This window comes from Drosophila santomea, chromosome X (assembly GCF_016746245.2).
Source record: "Drosophila santomea strain STO CAGO 1482 chromosome X, Prin_Dsan_1.1, whole genome shotgun sequence".
NCBI classification, from domain to species: domain Eukaryota; kingdom Metazoa; phylum Arthropoda; class Insecta; order Diptera; family Drosophilidae; genus Drosophila; species Drosophila santomea.
The window spans coordinates 13,262,338-13,278,545 of NC_053021.2; the positions used below are offsets into that span (position 1 = coordinate 13,262,338).

Consider the following 16,208-nt stretch of genomic DNA (forward strand, 5'->3'; position numbering starts at 1 on the left):
TTCTCGCACTTTCCGTTTGCATTCTAGTTCGCGGTTTCATCTAGAAGACAAGATCGTGTCATTCGCTTCATTTCTTCGTGTAACGGTGCTAGGTGCGGATGCCACAGTGTTATTTTTAATTGTTAACTATTTATAAAAATAAAAAAAGTGTAGAGAAAACCAGAACACCGGTAATGCGTCGTTTCGATTTAAATTTTATTATTTAAAACATTTATGGTAACGGCAATTTGAAAAACGAAATCAACTAAGCGATATTAATTAAGACCATCAAGAGTGACCTAATTATTTAAACAAATATTTAATTTTCATCAGAGTCAACGCTTTTCCTTTTGCTCTTCTGCTTCGTTTGGCTTTCTACGCCGCCATCTTGAATTCGCAGGTGGCTATTGCCATCTTGCTTCCACATCTTCCTGGTATTGCGTCGATAAAAAATTAGAAAATCGTACAATAAATTTGCTTTAAATTATTCAAAATTATGCTTCAACTCTACTCTTATCTAGTTAAAATAAGCAATAGGCCTTGGTGTTTAAATCAAGTTAGTCTTTTACATTTTTTGGTGTTTCTGCTTGTGAAGGTCAAATGGATCGAGGTCAGGGCCCTCTTCTAACTGTTAATTGTGCAATAGTTGCATTTCAATGAGAGAACATGTTGCAACAAAAGAAGAATTGAGTAAAACGTACCTTTCTCGTTTCCAGAGGAGTCGCCATGGACATACAAGTGCAGCGCCCCATTACGTCCGGCAGCCGGCAGGCCCCGGATCCGTACGATCAGTACCTGGAGAGCCGCGGACTCTACCGGAAACATACGGCCCGGGACGCCTCCAGTTTGTTCCGGGTGATAGCCGAGCAGATGTATGACACCCAGATGCTGCATTACGAGATTCGGCTGGAGTGCGTCCGCTTCATGACCCTAAAACGACGCATTTTTGAGAAGGTATCGTATTCCACTGACGCAAATCTATATATTTTGTAAAAACAAAAAAACATATTTACAAATATTTGTTGCATGCTCCAGGACATCCCTGGTGATTTCGATAGCTACATGCAGGACATGTCCAAGCCCAAGACTTATGGAACCATGACAGAACTACGCGCTATGTCCTGCTTGTATCGGTAAATAATTATTGGTTACCATATTTATATTCAATTATAAAAATTTATCAATATACGATTTGCTTACGATTTGCAGCCGCAATGTTATCCTGTATGAGCCCTACAACATGGGCACCAGCGTCATTTTTAATCGTCGCTATCCGGAAAACTTCCGTGTCTTCTTCAACAATGAGAATCATTTCGATTCGGTTTATAAAGTAAAATATATAGAAACGGCCGCCATTTGTCAATGTAGGTAGCTTATTAATATAAACAATTTTGCCTTTTATGTTTAAACATTGTACTGTGTGCATTTGCAGCAATCGCCTTCAAGTTGCTGTACCAGAAGCTTTTCAAATTGCCTGACGTATCATTTGCTGTGGAGATCATGTTGCATCCACACTCTTTCAACTGGGATCGATTCGACATGGTGTTCGATGACAAGGGCTACATGGTTCGCATTCAGTGCTCCGATGGACGAGTTTTTACGCTTGACCTGCCGGGGAATACCAACTGTATATTGGAAAACTATAGGCTGTGCAATTTCCATAGCACCAATGGAAATCAGAGCAATGCTAATCGAAAGGGCGGTCGGCGGGAGATAAAGAATCAGGAGGACCGCAAGCCATCCGGCAGTACGAACCACGAACCAAACGATCAGTTGCCCATGTGTCCAAACCGAATGGAGTCGTGTGTCCGCCAGCTGCTAGATGATGGTCAGTAAAGCGGATTTTAACAATTAATACTGAGATAATTTTTCTTAACTCACACACTTACCATGCTTTAGGTATCACTCCGTTTCCCTACAAGGTGGCCAAATCCATGGACCCCTATATGTATCGGAATATAGAATTTGATTGCTGGAACGATATGCGCAAGGAGGCCAAGCGCTATAATGTATACATAAATGACTATAACTTTAAGGTAAACTGGGCAGAACTTTGGATAATTGTTAGCACACACACACACGCATACACACGTTTCATGTCAACCACACATCCAACAGACTAACACACTTTCATTTTCATCTACACACTCGATACACTTTATACTATGCTTTATATGTTTAGCCTTATCCTTCCTCGTCTCGTTGCCGTGTTATTTGTTTTTTCAGGTGGGCGCCAAGTGCAAGGTGGAATTGCAGAACGAAACGGAGATGCGCACGTGCCACATTCAAAGCATCTTCAAAGACAAGACTTACTGCGTCGTCTTTGTTGAGGCGATTGGCAAAAAGATAGTGGTACCTCTTTCTTTATCTGATTTTTGCCACCCTTGCAGAGAAATGCTAAAATTGTAATTATAAATTATTATCTTTTTAGTTGTGTTTATTTTGACCCAAGAAACTGGTACATAAATCTATACAATTTATTGATCTGCAAGGGTTAATAGTTTCGGTATCCGCAGCTAATTTGAACTTTGTCGCTTTATTAGAGAGCTTACTAATATGAAAATTATCTGTTGGCTTAGGTTCCCTATGAGTCGCTCCATCCCCTGCCGCCAGAAGAGTACCGTCCATGGGCGTTGCCATTCCGCTATCAACGACAGATGACTCGCTTGCCGTTGCCCAAGTTTGCTGGTAAAGCCAACAAGCCTTCCAAATGGAAGAAGAACAAGCTGTTCGAAATGGGCCAGTATTTTGAGCCCAGCAAGTGTGATTTGGTGCCGATGCAGGGCTACATACCCGTGGAGAATTGCTATCAGGAAGTGCACATTCCGGACGATGAGCAGCGCGATCAAAGAGATCCGGAACAGAATGACCAGAACCCTGCCACGGAGCAGCGGGAGCGTGAAGAGCCGCAGAAGCAACAGCAGCGCACGAAGGCATCAAGGGTTCAGCGGCAGAACTCGAGTTCCAGCCAAAACCAAGAGTCTCCGGTTTCGGCTGCTCCGCCGCCCACTCAGTATATGAATTATATGCCCATTGTTCAAGGTCGTCCCGGGCAGGTTCCGCCACCTTGGCCTTCATCTCCGATGGCCCTTGCCGAGGAGTTTCAGTTTCCCATGTCTGGGGCACCGCATCAACCGCCAACCGAAGGTTGTGTTTACATGCCATTTGGTGGTTATGGTCCACCACCACCGGGAGCTGTTGCTTTGCCGGGACCGCATCCATTTATGCCGCTTCCCTCTCCACCATTGAATGTCTCCGGAGTTGGCGAGCCACGTCGTTCTCTGCACCTCAACGGTGAGGATTTGCCCGTGGATATGATCACATTAAGATACTTCTACAACATGGGCGTGGATATGCATTGGCGCATGGCGCACCACACGCCGCCTGATGATCTTGCGATATATGGATACAATCAACAGCAGAACAACACGGACCAACAGGGTGGAAGGACTGGAGCCACAGAGGAGCATTTGCCTGCCGAGTCCACACCACCACCTTCGCCAGAGGTGGTAAATGCCACGGAGCATTCACCGCTTGAGAAAACCCCCTACGCCAAGCGCAATTTGAATACGCCCAAGGTGCGCGTTAAGCGTCCAGAGCAGCTGCAAGATATTAAGGATTCGCTGGGGCCAGCGGCCTTTTTGCCCACACCCACGCCCTCGCCCAGCTCAAGTGGCAGTCAGTTCAGTTTCTACACTTCTCCATCGCCGCACCATCACATGATGTCGCCGCCGAGGCTGCTCCAACCGCCGCCACCGCCACCGATATTCTTCCACAAGACGGGACCACCTCAGTTAGCGGGAGCAGCTCAGGGACAGGTAGGAGGCATACACATACTAACCAAGTAAACTGTGCTATAGATACTGACACTATCCACACTCGTCCATATTCAGAATCCCTATGCCTGGGGCATGGCAGCTCCGGTGGTGGCCCCCTATGAGGTGATCAACAACTATAACATGGAGCCTTCGGCTCAGCCACAACAACAGCAAGCGGCTCCATTGCCGCCAGCTCCCGTACCCGTCCAATCTCAGCCGGCAGCTGTCTATGCTGCACCGCGTCATCACTGAAAAAACGGGAAAGGGGAAAGCAGATCACCTCAAAGAGAGAGGCCATACGGATCGAAAGGCGTTCCATTCCATTGCAATAAACGGCTTTTAAAACTTAATCTCACTTTTAAAATTGTAGTTAACTTTTTATAGGCCACCTGGTCGTTGGCGCTCTATCATAAACCATTCAGCTTCTGTACAACAATCGATTGCATAACTTAACGTAAATGTCAACATAACTTCATTTTAAACTTGTAATCTAACGTAATTTTATGCGATTTCTTTTTAAAGGTAGCCGTCACGAAATCAAAGAACCAACTATTTATATGATTTATTTAAAACCCTTCCAACTAAAAACTCTATATACTCTTATATATATTTATGTACTCGCTGTTCGGCTAGAGACTCACCTATGTAAAGTGTACCATAAAATTAACCATAAATAAAACAAGATTCGAGTGCAACGCAAAAGACAAAATGTACAAAAGACTTTTGCAGGTGCTGCAATTACGTGGTATTCTCGTCTTTCGCCGCGATTTCAGATAGCAAACAAAAGTTGTGGATTGGATTGCTTTGGTTCACCTCGTACCATCACATCGTCGCTGATCTTCCAAACGATAAAGAACTCTGAATTAATCCTTTTACATAACTTTTAATTTTAAAAGATCGTTTATATTTTAAGTTACAATTGGTTTATCTGACATAAACGAAAGTTGTTCATGTTTATAGTTTAAGAAACCGCTGTAATTTTTGATAAGCAAATAGTTTTTTAATGCATCGTTTTATATTGTAACATATTACATCAGATTAGTGAGTTTTAACTAAGAAAAAAAAAACCAAAAAAAATATGTACAACTAAGAACTTTAGATTCGAAATTGAGAAATGTATAAGATTCATAACTTCCATCAATCACGATTACTTCAGAATGCAGTTCATGTACTGTATGTTTTGAATTGTCAACTTTTTCGTGCTAGAACTAGCCCATGTTAAAACCATCCAGAATGCTAAAGATGATTTGAGTTAAGGAGTGCAACGCCTCGATTCTGTTTTCCATTGTCCGTTTAGCTGAGGGCTAATTGAAATAAGTTAAGAAAATAAGTATCCAATACTGTAGTACTAATAAGCTTTAAAGAGAACACTACCATGGTATCACAGAATTAAGTAGTTAAAAATTCAGTTTAGTGACATACCTGTAAGGTCTTATTTACTTAGAATCGGCCAATAGGCAATATATGTCTCTGTGACAATTTCGGTTATAGGGATTTTCTGTGATACCCTGCACAAGATTTTGATTTGATACGATTTGCATTGTTAATCTTTTGATTGTATATAGGTTATTTTAAAAAAGGATACCTACTTGTCCAGAACAGAACGCGATGAGTGCGAAACACAAAACCATTACAAGGAAGCACAAGTGACTCATTTTGCCACTGTTGTTTTTTTTTTTTATCACCGAAAAGTGTGCGCCAAAAAAAAACAATTTGAACTTGAAACCGATTTGTTCTTGTTCGCTTTAATAATTCTGTTTAGTTGGTTAATTTTATTAATGCTCTCAATTTATTTCTGCTTACAGACTGAAATCTCTGTGGAAAGGTATCGCATTTTTATGCTGAATTTTCAAACTGCCAAATGGGCGGCACGGGGCGACCTACATTGCGATTCCACCTGTCATCAATCGCTGCGATCGCTGCTCTTCATTACATATCATTACTGCCGATTTACTGCCGCCCGTTTGTTATTGAACATTGCGTGGGATCTCGATGGCAGCTGGGTGATTAACGCACAACAATGGGAAGGACACGCGTTGTGTGTAATGACGGGCTGCGCTTTGGATTTATTCTATTATTATATGCGACACTTATTGCTGCGATGCGATTAAACTTGCGGGTAAGTCAGTTCTGCCATCATCAAAGCGACTCTCATCAGATACACTTCTATATCCACTTATATATCTTTGAAAAGTCATAGTTCAGTTGCAAATAAGTTGCAAGGAATGTACAAAAGCACCATTTCTATCTTTATATCTCATAACCGCATCATTAATCGATCTAAATACTTTCCCAAGTCGATCAGTATCTCAAATCGCTAGAGTATAACTAATACTACTTTGTTTTAACTACATAGCGTTTACATGTTTTATCCTTCATGGAAAACAACAGGCAGCTTGGGTATAATTTTTCAACTTCAAATTTTTTATTTGTTTGCAAAGAGACCTGAGTGCCACGCCCCTCCTGGGCCTTTGAATGGGTTGGTGGGTGGTGGTGGAAGTGGGTGTGCATGAGTGGGCGTGGGCGTAGGCATGGGCGTTGGTCGATCAGGCTGTGTTTTTTTTTTTTTTTTTGGTTGTTGTTAAAACATAGTAACTAATCAGCCGGATAAGCGGATGACTAAACAGCCGCTTCAGGGAATGCCGGAGCAGCAGCAGTCATCCAATCCGTAACTCCACATCTCCTCGGCATCTATGTACTACCTAATAGGCGGGGGCAGCATAGCCACCATGTCCGGCTGGACCGGCGCTGTAGTGCTGATGGCTTGGGGCAGGACCATAGGGACCCTCACGCTCGCCGGCGATGTTGGCGAGAGCGGACAGACCCTGGTTGCCGCTCTGGAGCAGCTGATAGCCAGCGCTGGCGGCGGCGGAATCAGCTCCCGATGCGTAGGCGGGCAGGGCACGGCCACCGTCATGGGGTCCAGGACCATGGGGTCCAGCACCGTGTCCACCGTGTCCGTGTCCGCTGTGTCCGTGTCCGTGGTTGCCATGTCCATGGCCACCATGTCCATGGGACTGCGAGCCCTGGCCGTAGCCCTGCTTGTTCTCGTTGACGAAGTACTTCTCTGCTGGCGGCTTGACCACATTGACGAACACGGGCTCCACCTTGACGCGACGTGGGTGGTGCTTGACGTAGACCTTGCGGAGCACGATTGCTGGGGGCTTGTGGAGCACCACGGGAGCGGGCTTCACCACCAATGGTGGATGGTTGACCAGCACCTTGGTGGGCGGACGCTTGACAATGATGGGAGCGGGACGATGGATGAGAATCTCGCCCTTGTTCTGCGGGTAGGTGATCGATGAGGTCAGGGTGTTGCCCTTGGTGTTCACCGGCTTGTACGGGATGTTCTGGTCCGAGCCGTAGCTGCTCTGTCCAGCCTGTGCCACACCAGCGGCATCGGCTCCGGATTCGAGAGCACCAGCACCGGCATTGGCACCACCATACTCGCCACCAGCTCCACCGGCACCACCGGCAGCAGCCGCGGCCGCTGAGGCGGCATCAGCGCCACCATCGGAGACACTATTGCCGGACTCGGGTCCATAGCTCTGGGAACTGCCGTAGTTGGCGCTCGCACAGGCCTAAAACGGAATTAAGGGGAAAAGTTGGTCAGAATTGAATCGAGTGCTGATGCTTAAGATCCATATAGCTTGATTCCAATTCAAGTGAGTAAATGGGAAGTCAAGCTATTTGTCATGTGCAACCAAAGCAGACAACTTGTAGAGTTCCCGAATGGAACACTTCGTTGTCTGGGATTATGATTGAGATCCTAAGATTTGGAGCTGTAACACTTACGATCAGGCAGGCGGCCAGCGCCCAAATGTAGGTCGATCTCGTCATCTTGTCTCCCAGTTGCAGTTCCAGTTGCTCTTCGGCTTCTGGGTGTGCTCCCGCTTGGAGTGTCTGCTGTCTTCTGCTGCCCTCCAATGGTGGCCGACTACTTTAAATATGCTCCGGACGCGTCTCCGGCTCCGGGTACGTGACATTTGCATTGATGCCAACTCCGGTGCCGGCTGTTCCGCTCCGGGCCCACGCGATGCGAGCGAAACATGGCCAAATGCTGATAGATCGCACGCATCGCTGCCAGCGCATATCACGGCGTCTCTTCCACTTACGTAGAAGCCACAACCCGAAAACCCCACTGCCCACTGTCCATTGTACCCATTGCCCATTGCCCACTGCCCATTTTACAATAACAATGGCAAAAGACATTGCAACCGAATCGGAATCAACAGCCGGACTGTGAATCTCCGCCGCATATCGAGGTCCGAACGTCTGCTCAGATAGCGAAAATAGTTCCGCATTGGCAGACACAAGACTCGGGAGTTGAAGTTGGAGCCAATTCGAGGTGGAAATGGAACTGGAAATATGGATAGGGGGAAGTGATTAGTCATGTAAAGTCCTTCAATTTCACACGGATTGCACAGATTTGATTATCTAAATGGGGCATAGGTAATGGCATACACAATGCTATTGGATTTCTTGGCATCGATGTGATAAGGTATTATGTTTCGATTTAGAAAATACGTTAATTTTTGTAAGGGCATCAGTGCATTTGTAAAAATGTATACCTTATAGGCAGTTAACAGAAATCTCTAGTTGCAAAGGGATTTGAAGATGATCTTTTGGGTAATAAAGAATATTATCTTTAGCTATCCCTACTAGGAGTTTAGAAGCTTGTAGATACCTAAAATATCTAGGGATAGAGCTTAAAAGTCTATGAACACCTACAATATCTATCCCTAAAAGTCTATAAACACCAAAAGTATCTCTAAATATTATGATATTATTATAATATAATTCACTATAAAACTATATTATAAATTAAAAGTTTTGGATTAAAAAGCATAAAAATGTTGTTCTCATAGCAAAAGAAGCTTCCTAAAATGTATGAAATGTGCTACTTTGTACATTTTTTGCTTGAAAGAAAAGAGGCTGAACAATATTAGTTGCTCCATTAATTGTGAGCTATTTTATTTTCTTAAATACGGAATGAACACTTGGCAGATAAAGCTGACCTTTTGATCCCATTCTGCATACTGCAACGATAACTGGAGTAGCGATACCATCACAAGAGTGTGAAATTCATTCATTTCAATGATATCCAATATCTTACGCATTATCTCTCATAAAATGTGTGCCATGTTGGGGATCATATCTATGAAATATTTTAAAGATCGTAAAGATACCATTTATAGATTTAATTATACATGATTATATTTTCTTGTTCATACAACGAACATTTTCCCTTTATTATTTATGTTTTAAGGCAACGAGAAATAGGTGTTTCCCATGTTTATAAATTTAAAAAGAAAAGTATAAAATTTATGAAACTGTGCGTGAATAACAGCTTCGTTGGCACTTTGTGGCCCCTTCCGGTTGAAAATAACTGATGACAATACGCTGCGTTTACGTTTCAAGTATTTTTTCATTTATTTGCGCTCAGTAGTCGGCAAAGAAAAAAAAAACAAAAATTTAAATTAAACCAGCTGTCGCAGCTGAGGAGCCATGCAGCCATGCCATGCCCACCAGGATGAGCACCTAGTAGTTGGGCTGGCCGTAGGGCGCGGGACTGTTGTACAGTGGAGCCTCGTTGCCGTAGGCATTGCCTTCGGAGGCGGAGGAGGCGGCACCGGCGGCAGCGGAGGCATCTCCGGCACTGCCATAACCCTGTGGCTGGCTGTACTCCCTGGGCTGGCTGTACTCCCTCGGCTGGCTGTAGACGGGGGCAACCACGGGGGCCAGTGGAGCCTCGATCTTCTTGCCGGGCTTGTAGACCTTCACGTAGACGGGATTGAGGCTGAGCGGAGTGGGCACCTTGTTGATCACCTCCTGCTGGTAGATGACCGATGGCTTGATCTTGTAGATGACCGGATTGCCACGCACCACCGTCGGTGGTCCGCTGTTCACATGCGCTGGCGGTGCGCCGGGCTGGTGGACAATGATTGGGGGCAGGGGCTGGGTGGCGATCACCTGGTGGTTGTTGTGGCCCGATGGCACCAGCAGGGAGCGGAACAGATGCTGGTCAACGAACTGCGGCGACACCACCTTGATCTTGCCCTGGCGAATGTTGCTGGCCAGATTGGTCTCGGCCAGAGATTCGGCAATGTCCTCGGAGTTCTTCAGCTTCTGGTAGTTGGGATCGGCGTTGAGGGCCTGGAGTTGGGCCTGGACGCGACCCAAACGACGAGCCTCCTCCGGCGTGGGCTGGATCTCGGCCTGCGAGGCGATCTGATTGGCCGCCGGCTGGTTGCCGCCCGTGGCCACATTCACGTACTCCTCGAGTCCGGCATTGGGTCCGGACAGGTACTGTCCATGTCCGTGTCCATGTCCATGACCGTGTCCGCCAGCGGGACCATAGTTAGCGCTCACCAGCTGTGGGTAGGAAAGCGAGAGTGGGTTTAAGAGAGAGTGCAGAGATTAGAGGGATGCCCAATGTGAATGCCATGAATGACCTGGCTACTAACCGGCGTGGCGGCGATGGCCAAAATGCCAAACCAGAGACCGAGTTGCATGTTGCCGTTTACGTGTGGATCGTCTACTGCTCGCTGTCTGGCGATGACTCCGGCTCTTTATAGCGCCTATAATCGCTGCCCGCCATGGCCGGCTACGTGATCCATCTCCATTTCCGATTTTGGGCCCCATCTTTGTCTCGCCATCGTGCCCAGATCTGCAGACAACCAACCAAGCAACCTCCTAACCACTAAGCACTTACCACCAACCGTGGTGCACCCGTCTGTCTGCTTTCCGCCCAATTCTCCGTCGCAATCTTCTATTTGTGGCAGTTCCCTTGGCTTGAATCATAGCTCTTCCAGAGATCGCAGCCAAAGATCGACCATGCCAATGCTACGAGTCTCGTTTTGGATGCTTTATAAAGATGGTTATAGTTTTGGGAAGTGGCTCCTCCTGATTCATTAAAATTACTCTTCTTGATATTTGTCTTTAACAGTGTAATTTGTACTTTGCCTTTTGCAATGTTTTATAATCACAACAGACTTGAAGATTTTGTCTGTAAACTGAGCTGAGCATATCTCACCATCGCGATATATGAACAGATTAATTTGTAAAAATTTCCGAGAAAGATATGACATGTAAACTGCATTAACATGGTATATAGCTAGATTTATGACCGAATTCACTTCGATGCAGTTAAAGTTTTAACAGCTTTAACTTGATTAAATCATAAATATTATTAATGTATTAAAAACATTTGAGATCTTTTTCCCTAAAGGCAGCTTTATTTTATAAACTAATTAGTACACATTGACATAAGTACACAATATTCTTAGATCTTATCAGTGTAATAATTCAGGTGGATAGTTTCGTCTCAATTTAAAATACAATTGCTTATTGTTAAGGCAACATATTTAACGCTTATAAACTTTATGACTAAAAACCTAAGTAAAATCTTGATTGAATTCAAACTTGTAGAGTAGTAGCATATGCATGAGTCACTGAAAATGTTTTCTTGATAAGCTCGAATGATATATTTATCCAAACACAACCATCTTTAAAATATATATCTTTTTATTTGTTTTATTCTTTTTTTGTTTAATAATTTCCTTAATCTCAGTGTTTGTGTGGTTCGTGTTGTGTGTCTGTGGTGTGTGTTAAGTGGTGTGTGTTGGGTGGTGTGTATGCATGGGTGGTGTGAGTGGCTCAGCCCCATTTATAGAACTCAATGGAGTGGAGGCCGCAAGTCTTTGGTTTGGCATGACGTGGAGTTCACTTCTAGAGACCCCGTTTATAGAGAAGGTAGGTGAGATCTCGCGTGGGTCGACTGCCGTAGTCATTGAAGGGTGACTTAAAGTTGAGTTGGCCGTCAAAGGAGTCCAACTCCTCCTCGTGTTGGACCCGATCCTCTCCAGCTGATTTGGCCGGCGAGTGGTTCGATTGCTCGGCATGCAGCTGATCCTCGCTAGAGTTGATGATATAACTCGGGGGCTTGTAACTCTGGGGCTCATAATTCTGCGGCTCATAATTCTGGGGCCCATAATTCTGAGGCCCATAATTCTGGGGCTTGGCGTAAGTGTTTCTGTGTGCTGTGTGTTGTGGGTATTGTGGTTGTGGTTGTGGTTGTGTTTGTGGTGGTGGTGGTGGGGGTGGTGCATAGTGTTGTGCATGCTGGTGGGCATAGTTATAGCGCTGCTGGGCAGGATGTGACTGCTGGCTGAGATACTGCTGTTTCATGGCCACGGCTCGGTGATCGAAACCCTGGCGATAAGCTGGACGGGATTGGCGTGCCGCCGGCAGCGAAGATGGCGGATGAACTGCACTGCCTGGACGCTCGGCACCCGGCAAGTACTCGTGATGCACCTCCTCATGGACACCGTTCTGTGTGCGGTTGATCAAACGATTGTACTCTTCGTTGGTGCCGCCCACCTGCAGATGGATGGCGTGTTTGAAGTCATCGCCCAGGTGCTTCAGCCAGAAGCTCTCGTCCACCTCGCCGGTGGTGTAGATTCTAGTGGTGTGGCCACTCTTGGGCTTGCCCATCACCGTGCCCGTGGCGCTGGCCACATCGATCACATCGTACTGCTCCCGATCGCCCTTCTTGTATGGCTCAACCCGCGCAGCCGAGCGATCGGTGGTCTCTTCCAGCGATGCAACCGGCGTAGTGCTCACATTGTACTCCTCTTCGGGGCTGGGCGTGGATTCATTTGGATTCTAAAAAAATGCATATCATATAGATAATGTATTTAGTGAATGAATAAATGAGAAAACGCACCTGTGCGTGAATAATGATGGCCTGTGTGGCGACCAACAAGAGTAGTATAGGCCAACTGCCGTCGGCTGCCATTTCGACTGAGGGCCCCGGCTCCCATGGAATCCACTTAAATACCACCGAAAAAGTAGCACGGTTCGGGTTAAAAAATAAAATGGCGTGCCGGGACGTGATCTATAACCAGATATGCCATATTCACTAGATGTCTCATCCACGAATCTCCAACGATCTTGATGCGTCAGAGCAAAAAAAAGTGAGAGACCCACTGAGCCAGGGTCATTTGAATTCTTTGGCTCTATAGTCAATGGGTTTGCAAAATAATTTAACGATTCTTCAGGTGCTTTTAATGGGAGCATGTGTGCAATTAAGTGGATGCTGTAATACATTGTTGACATGCCCAACTACAAGGTCTTCGAATTACATTGCATTCGAAGCCAAGCCAAGTGCACTCTGTAAAATTCATACACCCAACTATTCATACACTTTTGAATCAAAGGACAAGTTCCACATTTGAATTAAACCTTGCAAATATATTACCAAAAAGGAGAAACTACCAATTTCAGTCTTTAAGAAAGTTCATGAAATAAAACAAGTGAAATGCACACAGCTAATGTATTTATTATTATTCAGTACTCATGAATTTCGAGTGCTCGTCTAGAAATGTTTCGCTGTTATAAAGTCACGAAGTTCAGCGGGTTTTTGTGGCTTTTGGCTGCGAGTATCTTTTGGCTTCTCAAAATAGTATGCAATCGCAAGAATTTTGTCGCTGAATGATGAACCATTTGTTTATGTAGAACAACAAGTATTTGGCCATTGACAGATCGTGATAAAAGCGGGTATGCAAGCGAACTGCCTTATGTTTTTGGTAAAATTATATAATAAAAATTGGGATATAATAAAATGATAAGTAAGCTCAAGACTTGCAATGTAGGAAACAGAGAAATTTTTTGTTATATTAGGTAAACAAATAAGTTCCTTTTCGCAACGTAATACTTCTGCAGTTAGTATACTTTTAGGGGTCTCATGTGGCTCTCCCCAAAGCCAAAGTTGCAGAATGGAAACCAAAAATCAACGAGTCGAGCACTTTGAAACAAGCAAACACTTTATTAACCAGTTAATTGGGGCAACTTCTTGAAGTGCCGACAAAAGCGGAAAACGTAAACAGAAATCGGAGGTTGGAGACAGATCATCGGGGTGACTATATATATAGTTATATAGATACATATATACAAGCGAATGGAGACCCGAAAGCGGAGTGCTCCACTGGCCTACTTTCGTCTGGATTTTAAGCCGAGCTCAGCAGATCGATGGCTTGCGTTGGTTTCGGGTTGAAGTTTTGGTTTTGGTTGGGGTTTTGGGTGGGGTTTTGATTTTGGTTAAGGTTTTGGTTTCAATATATGTTGGTTATATTCAAGACCTCTAACTCTCTTCAGTAGCCGTAGCCCGCGTCTTCGCCGTAGCTGCAAAGAGAAGAAAGACGAAGGCGTTGGGTGAATAATGAAAGAAACACCACAATGTATTTTCAATTTATTATATTCTATTTTTTTTTCTTTTCTTTTTTTTTAAAGAAGTTTTCTTGATTTTTGTGAGCTTCTTTGTTGTGTAAACTAAGTTCTAAAAACTATGTATTTTATGTTCGTTTGGCTGGGGGGACTAGAACCAGGCCCTCAGATAATCCGTGATGGGTGGCGCATTATAGGTGTCTATACTGTAGCCATTTTGGGTGTGACTGTTGTAGCCATAGGTCTTGGCCGGCTGTGTGGAGTAATCATTACGCAAGCTGTGCTCACTTTCAGATCCCTGATCGAAACCCCAGCCGCCCAGTCGGCCGTCGATGAGTTTCTTGAGAAAATCGGTGGTCTGTTGCTTTTGTATGGGCTCCGGATCGACCAGACTGCCCTCTGTGGCATAGTGATCGTAGGTCGGATGATTGTACACTATGCCGGAGATAATGCTGTCCAGCTGGGAGTCGGAAACATGCTCCACCGGATAGCCACCGCCGAGACTGGCATGTGGTGCGCCATAGGATCGCCTGGTGACCGATTCCAAATCACCGGCAAACTGCAGCGGTGTGGTGCTGTATTCCAGCGGATCCGGCACCGAAGTGGTGGACAGCAAGCTCCGCAGCTGCGAGTCATCCACGTACTTGTACTCCTCCTGGCGGCCCAGTGGCGAGGGTATCTGCAGGGGATAGTAACCAAAGGCGGCCCTCTTGGCGGGTATCGAGTTCAGCAGCTCTGGCTGTTCCGTGTGCCCGGCCTGCGGCGTTTGAGGTACCTGCTCCTGCTCCTCCTTGGGCAGTGGCTCCTCTGGCGGCGGTGCGGACGCTGTCATCGCTCCACAACCCATGTGGCACTGGCCGGGCCTAAAGTCCGGATTCAGAGTCTCTGGCATGTACTGGATTATTTCCGGTGCCGTCAAATCGATCTGCGATCGCTCTTGCTCGAGCAGATCAAACTCTCCCTTAATATCACGCTTCTTTAAACGCCGCCCCAATCCCATCCAGCTCGACTGGGTTTTCTTCGTCTTTCGCTTGGTTTTGGGTGCGGCAGCCACCGACTCTGGCGATTCCACGGGAAACAGACCGAAGAGTTTTAGCTGATGCTTCTCCTGTGCCGGCGTCAAATCCTTGTGATACAGCTTCACAAAGCGTGCCGGACGCTCCTGGATCTGTTGTTGCCGCATCAGCCGGCGGCGGAGCAGCGAACCAGGCTGGCGCAGATCCCTGCGACGACGAATGGCGTTCGGCGACCTGATCGGTGAAGCTACGTACCTGGGCTTTTGGCCGGAGCAACTGGAGCAGCCGCATGTTGACTTGTTCTTGGCCTGGCAATCTGTGGGGAATATAAATTATGGGTGAATGTTTGGATATCAAAAATCAGAGATAAGTTAGAGGAAACCATGGAAATGGCTAGAGAGTTATAGAGAAATGTCCGCCCAAGAGAGAACTGTCCGCTTACGAGAGAACTGTCAGTCCACGAGAGAACTGTCCGCTCAAGGGAGAACTGTCCGCCCAAGAGAGCTATTTCATGAAACAATTGCACTTCTTTCCACTTACCCGCTTTGTTGACTGTGACCCGATCCACCTTGGCGTACAGCTTGGCGGGATTGCTCTTGGGCGGCGCCGGTGTCCTGGGCTGCTCCACAGTGAAGTCAAAGCTGTAGGTGATCTTGGCCTTCGTCTGGACGGGCTTATCCACCCGATACCCGTACTCGCCACCCACATACTTCTTTGGCTTCGGTGTGTTGGGCACATTCAGCTGGTAACCCAGCTGGGTGGGACAGTCGCAGCTCTCGCCCGTGTATACAACTTCGACGGGAGCGGTGTGGACCAGTGCGACGAGGAGCAGGCCCACAATCGGGATCATTGCTAGGGTGTATCGCATCTCGGGTGATCTAGATCTTCTCGGTTGTCTGCCTTGCTGGCTACTAGCGGCAGCATGTACCGTCACATTCTTTATATCACATCTTGGCCAGCAACCCGCCAGCGGACCCCCCAATGCTCTTGACTTTGGGCAAGGTCTTCTTCCCCCAGAGACGCCGGCGCGGCCACTCGGTTTGTTTTTGTTTTCGCTGACCTTTTCAAATTGTTCGCGGGTCATGTTTTCCGTCAAAAGTCATGTTCCCGACGTTCGCCGCTTTCTTCGTTCTTCAGTGTCGAGTGTCTCGATGGCTTGAGATCCAAA

General features: G+C 46.1%; 5 protein-coding genes across 9 annotated transcripts; 1 reads left to right on the forward strand and 4 right to left on the reverse strand.

The window, feature by feature from the left end:
- The first annotated feature begins 14 nt into the window (after positions 1 to 14).
- On the forward strand, positions 15 to 4,506 carry LOC120457285 (protein ovarian tumor locus). 4 transcript variants are annotated; one of them, XM_039644727.2, is made up of 9 exons: positions 15 to 170; positions 696 to 933; positions 1,015 to 1,112; positions 1,189 to 1,343; positions 1,412 to 1,807; positions 1,879 to 2,015; positions 2,206 to 2,331; positions 2,559 to 3,797; positions 3,873 to 4,506. In XM_039644727.2, the coding sequence occupies exons 2-9, from the start codon at positions 706 to 708 to the stop codon at positions 4,047 to 4,049; spliced, it is 2,556 nt and encodes an 851-aa protein (XP_039500661.1). In that variant the 5' UTR covers positions 15 to 170; positions 696 to 705; the 3' UTR covers positions 4,050 to 4,506. The 4 variants fall into 4 exon arrangements, with proteins under 4 accessions (XP_039500661.1, XP_043862578.1, XP_039500663.1 ...); XM_039644729.2 differs by having other exon boundaries at positions 71 to 92; XM_039644728.2 differs by lacking the exon at positions 15 to 170 and adding an exon at positions 198 to 216.
- A 1,694-nt stretch (positions 4,507 to 6,200) lies between these two features.
- LOC120456820 (chorion protein S38) lies at positions 6,201 to 7,743 on the reverse strand. The gene is made up of 2 exons (XM_039643867.2): positions 7,593 to 7,743; positions 6,201 to 7,378 (listed from the first exon to the last, which is right to left on the reverse strand). The coding sequence occupies exons 1-2, from the start codon at positions 7,635 to 7,637 to the stop codon at positions 6,500 to 6,502; spliced, it is 924 nt and encodes a 307-aa protein (XP_039499801.1). The 5' UTR covers positions 7,638 to 7,743; the 3' UTR covers positions 6,201 to 6,499.
- A 1,462-nt stretch (positions 7,744 to 9,205) lies between these two features.
- Positions 9,206 to 10,396, reverse strand: LOC120457026 (chorion protein S36). Its single transcript, XM_039644187.1, has 2 exons — positions 10,265 to 10,396; positions 9,206 to 10,172 (listed from the first exon to the last, which is right to left on the reverse strand). Exons 1-2 carry the CDS (start codon positions 10,310 to 10,312, stop codon positions 9,339 to 9,341), a joined length of 882 nt encoding a protein of 293 aa, XP_039500121.1. The 5' UTR covers positions 10,313 to 10,396; the 3' UTR covers positions 9,206 to 9,338.
- A 985-nt stretch (positions 10,397 to 11,381) lies between these two features.
- LOC120456781 lies at positions 11,382 to 12,684 on the reverse strand. The gene is made up of 2 exons (XM_039643789.2): positions 12,526 to 12,684; positions 11,382 to 12,464 (listed from the first exon to the last, which is right to left on the reverse strand). The coding sequence occupies exons 1-2, from the start codon at positions 12,595 to 12,597 to the stop codon at positions 11,529 to 11,531; spliced, it is 1,008 nt and encodes a 335-aa protein (XP_039499723.1). The 5' UTR covers positions 12,598 to 12,684; the 3' UTR covers positions 11,382 to 11,528.
- A 922-nt stretch (positions 12,685 to 13,606) lies between these two features.
- On the reverse strand, positions 13,607 to 15,968 carry LOC120456780. 2 transcript variants are annotated; one of them, XM_039643788.2, is made up of 3 exons: positions 15,581 to 15,965; positions 15,296 to 15,356; positions 13,607 to 13,982 (listed from the first exon to the last, which is right to left on the reverse strand). In XM_039643788.2, exons 1-3 carry the CDS (start codon positions 15,906 to 15,908, stop codon positions 13,952 to 13,954), a joined length of 420 nt encoding a protein of 139 aa, XP_039499722.1. In that variant the 5' UTR covers positions 15,909 to 15,965; the 3' UTR covers positions 13,607 to 13,951. The 2 variants fall into 2 exon arrangements, with proteins under 2 accessions (XP_039499722.1, XP_039499721.1); XM_039643787.2 differs by lacking the exon at positions 13,607 to 13,982 and having other exon boundaries at positions 14,040 to 15,356; positions 15,581 to 15,968.
- Positions 15,969 to 16,208: the final 240 nt, after the last annotated feature.

Coding starts and splice junctions, on each gene's coding strand:
- LOC120456820 (XM_039643867.2), bottom strand. CDS start 7,637: ATGACGAGATCGACCTACATTTGGGCGCTGGCCGCCTGCCTGATC. Junction 7,379..7,592: donor CGCTGGCCGCCTGCCTGATC/GTAAGTGTTACA, acceptor ATTCCGTTTTAG/GCCTGTGCGAGCGCCAACTA.
- LOC120457026 (XM_039644187.1), bottom strand. CDS start 10,312: ATGCAACTCGGTCTCTGGTTTGGCATTTTGGCCATCGCCGCCACGCCG. Junction 10,173..10,264: donor TGGCCATCGCCGCCACGCCG/GTTAGTAGCCAG, acceptor TCCTACCCACAG/CTGGTGAGCGCTAACTATGG.
- LOC120456780 (XM_039643787.2), bottom strand. CDS start 15,908: ATGCGATACACCCTAGCAATGATCCCGATTGTGGGCCTGCTCCTCGTC. Junction 15,357..15,580: donor GGTCACAGTCAACAAAGCGG/GTAAGTGGAAAG, acceptor TATTCCCCACAG/ATTGCCAGGCCAAGAACAAG.
- LOC120457285 (XM_039644727.2), top strand. CDS start 706: ATGGACATACAAGTGCAGCGCCCCATTACGTCCGGCAGCCGGCAGGCC. Junction 1,344..1,411: donor AACGGCCGCCATTTGTCAAT/GTAGGTAGCTTA, acceptor GTGCATTTGCAG/CAATCGCCTTCAAGTTGCTG. Junction 2,016..2,205: donor TAAATGACTATAACTTTAAG/GTAAACTGGGCA, acceptor TTGTTTTTTCAG/GTGGGCGCCAAGTGCAAGGT.
- LOC120456781 (XM_039643789.2), bottom strand. CDS start 12,597: ATGGCAGCCGACGGCAGTTGGCCTATACTACTCTTGTTGGTCGCCACA. Junction 12,465..12,525: donor CCATCATTATTCACGCACAG/GTGCGTTTTCTC, acceptor GCATTTTTTTAG/AATCCAAATGAATCCACGCC.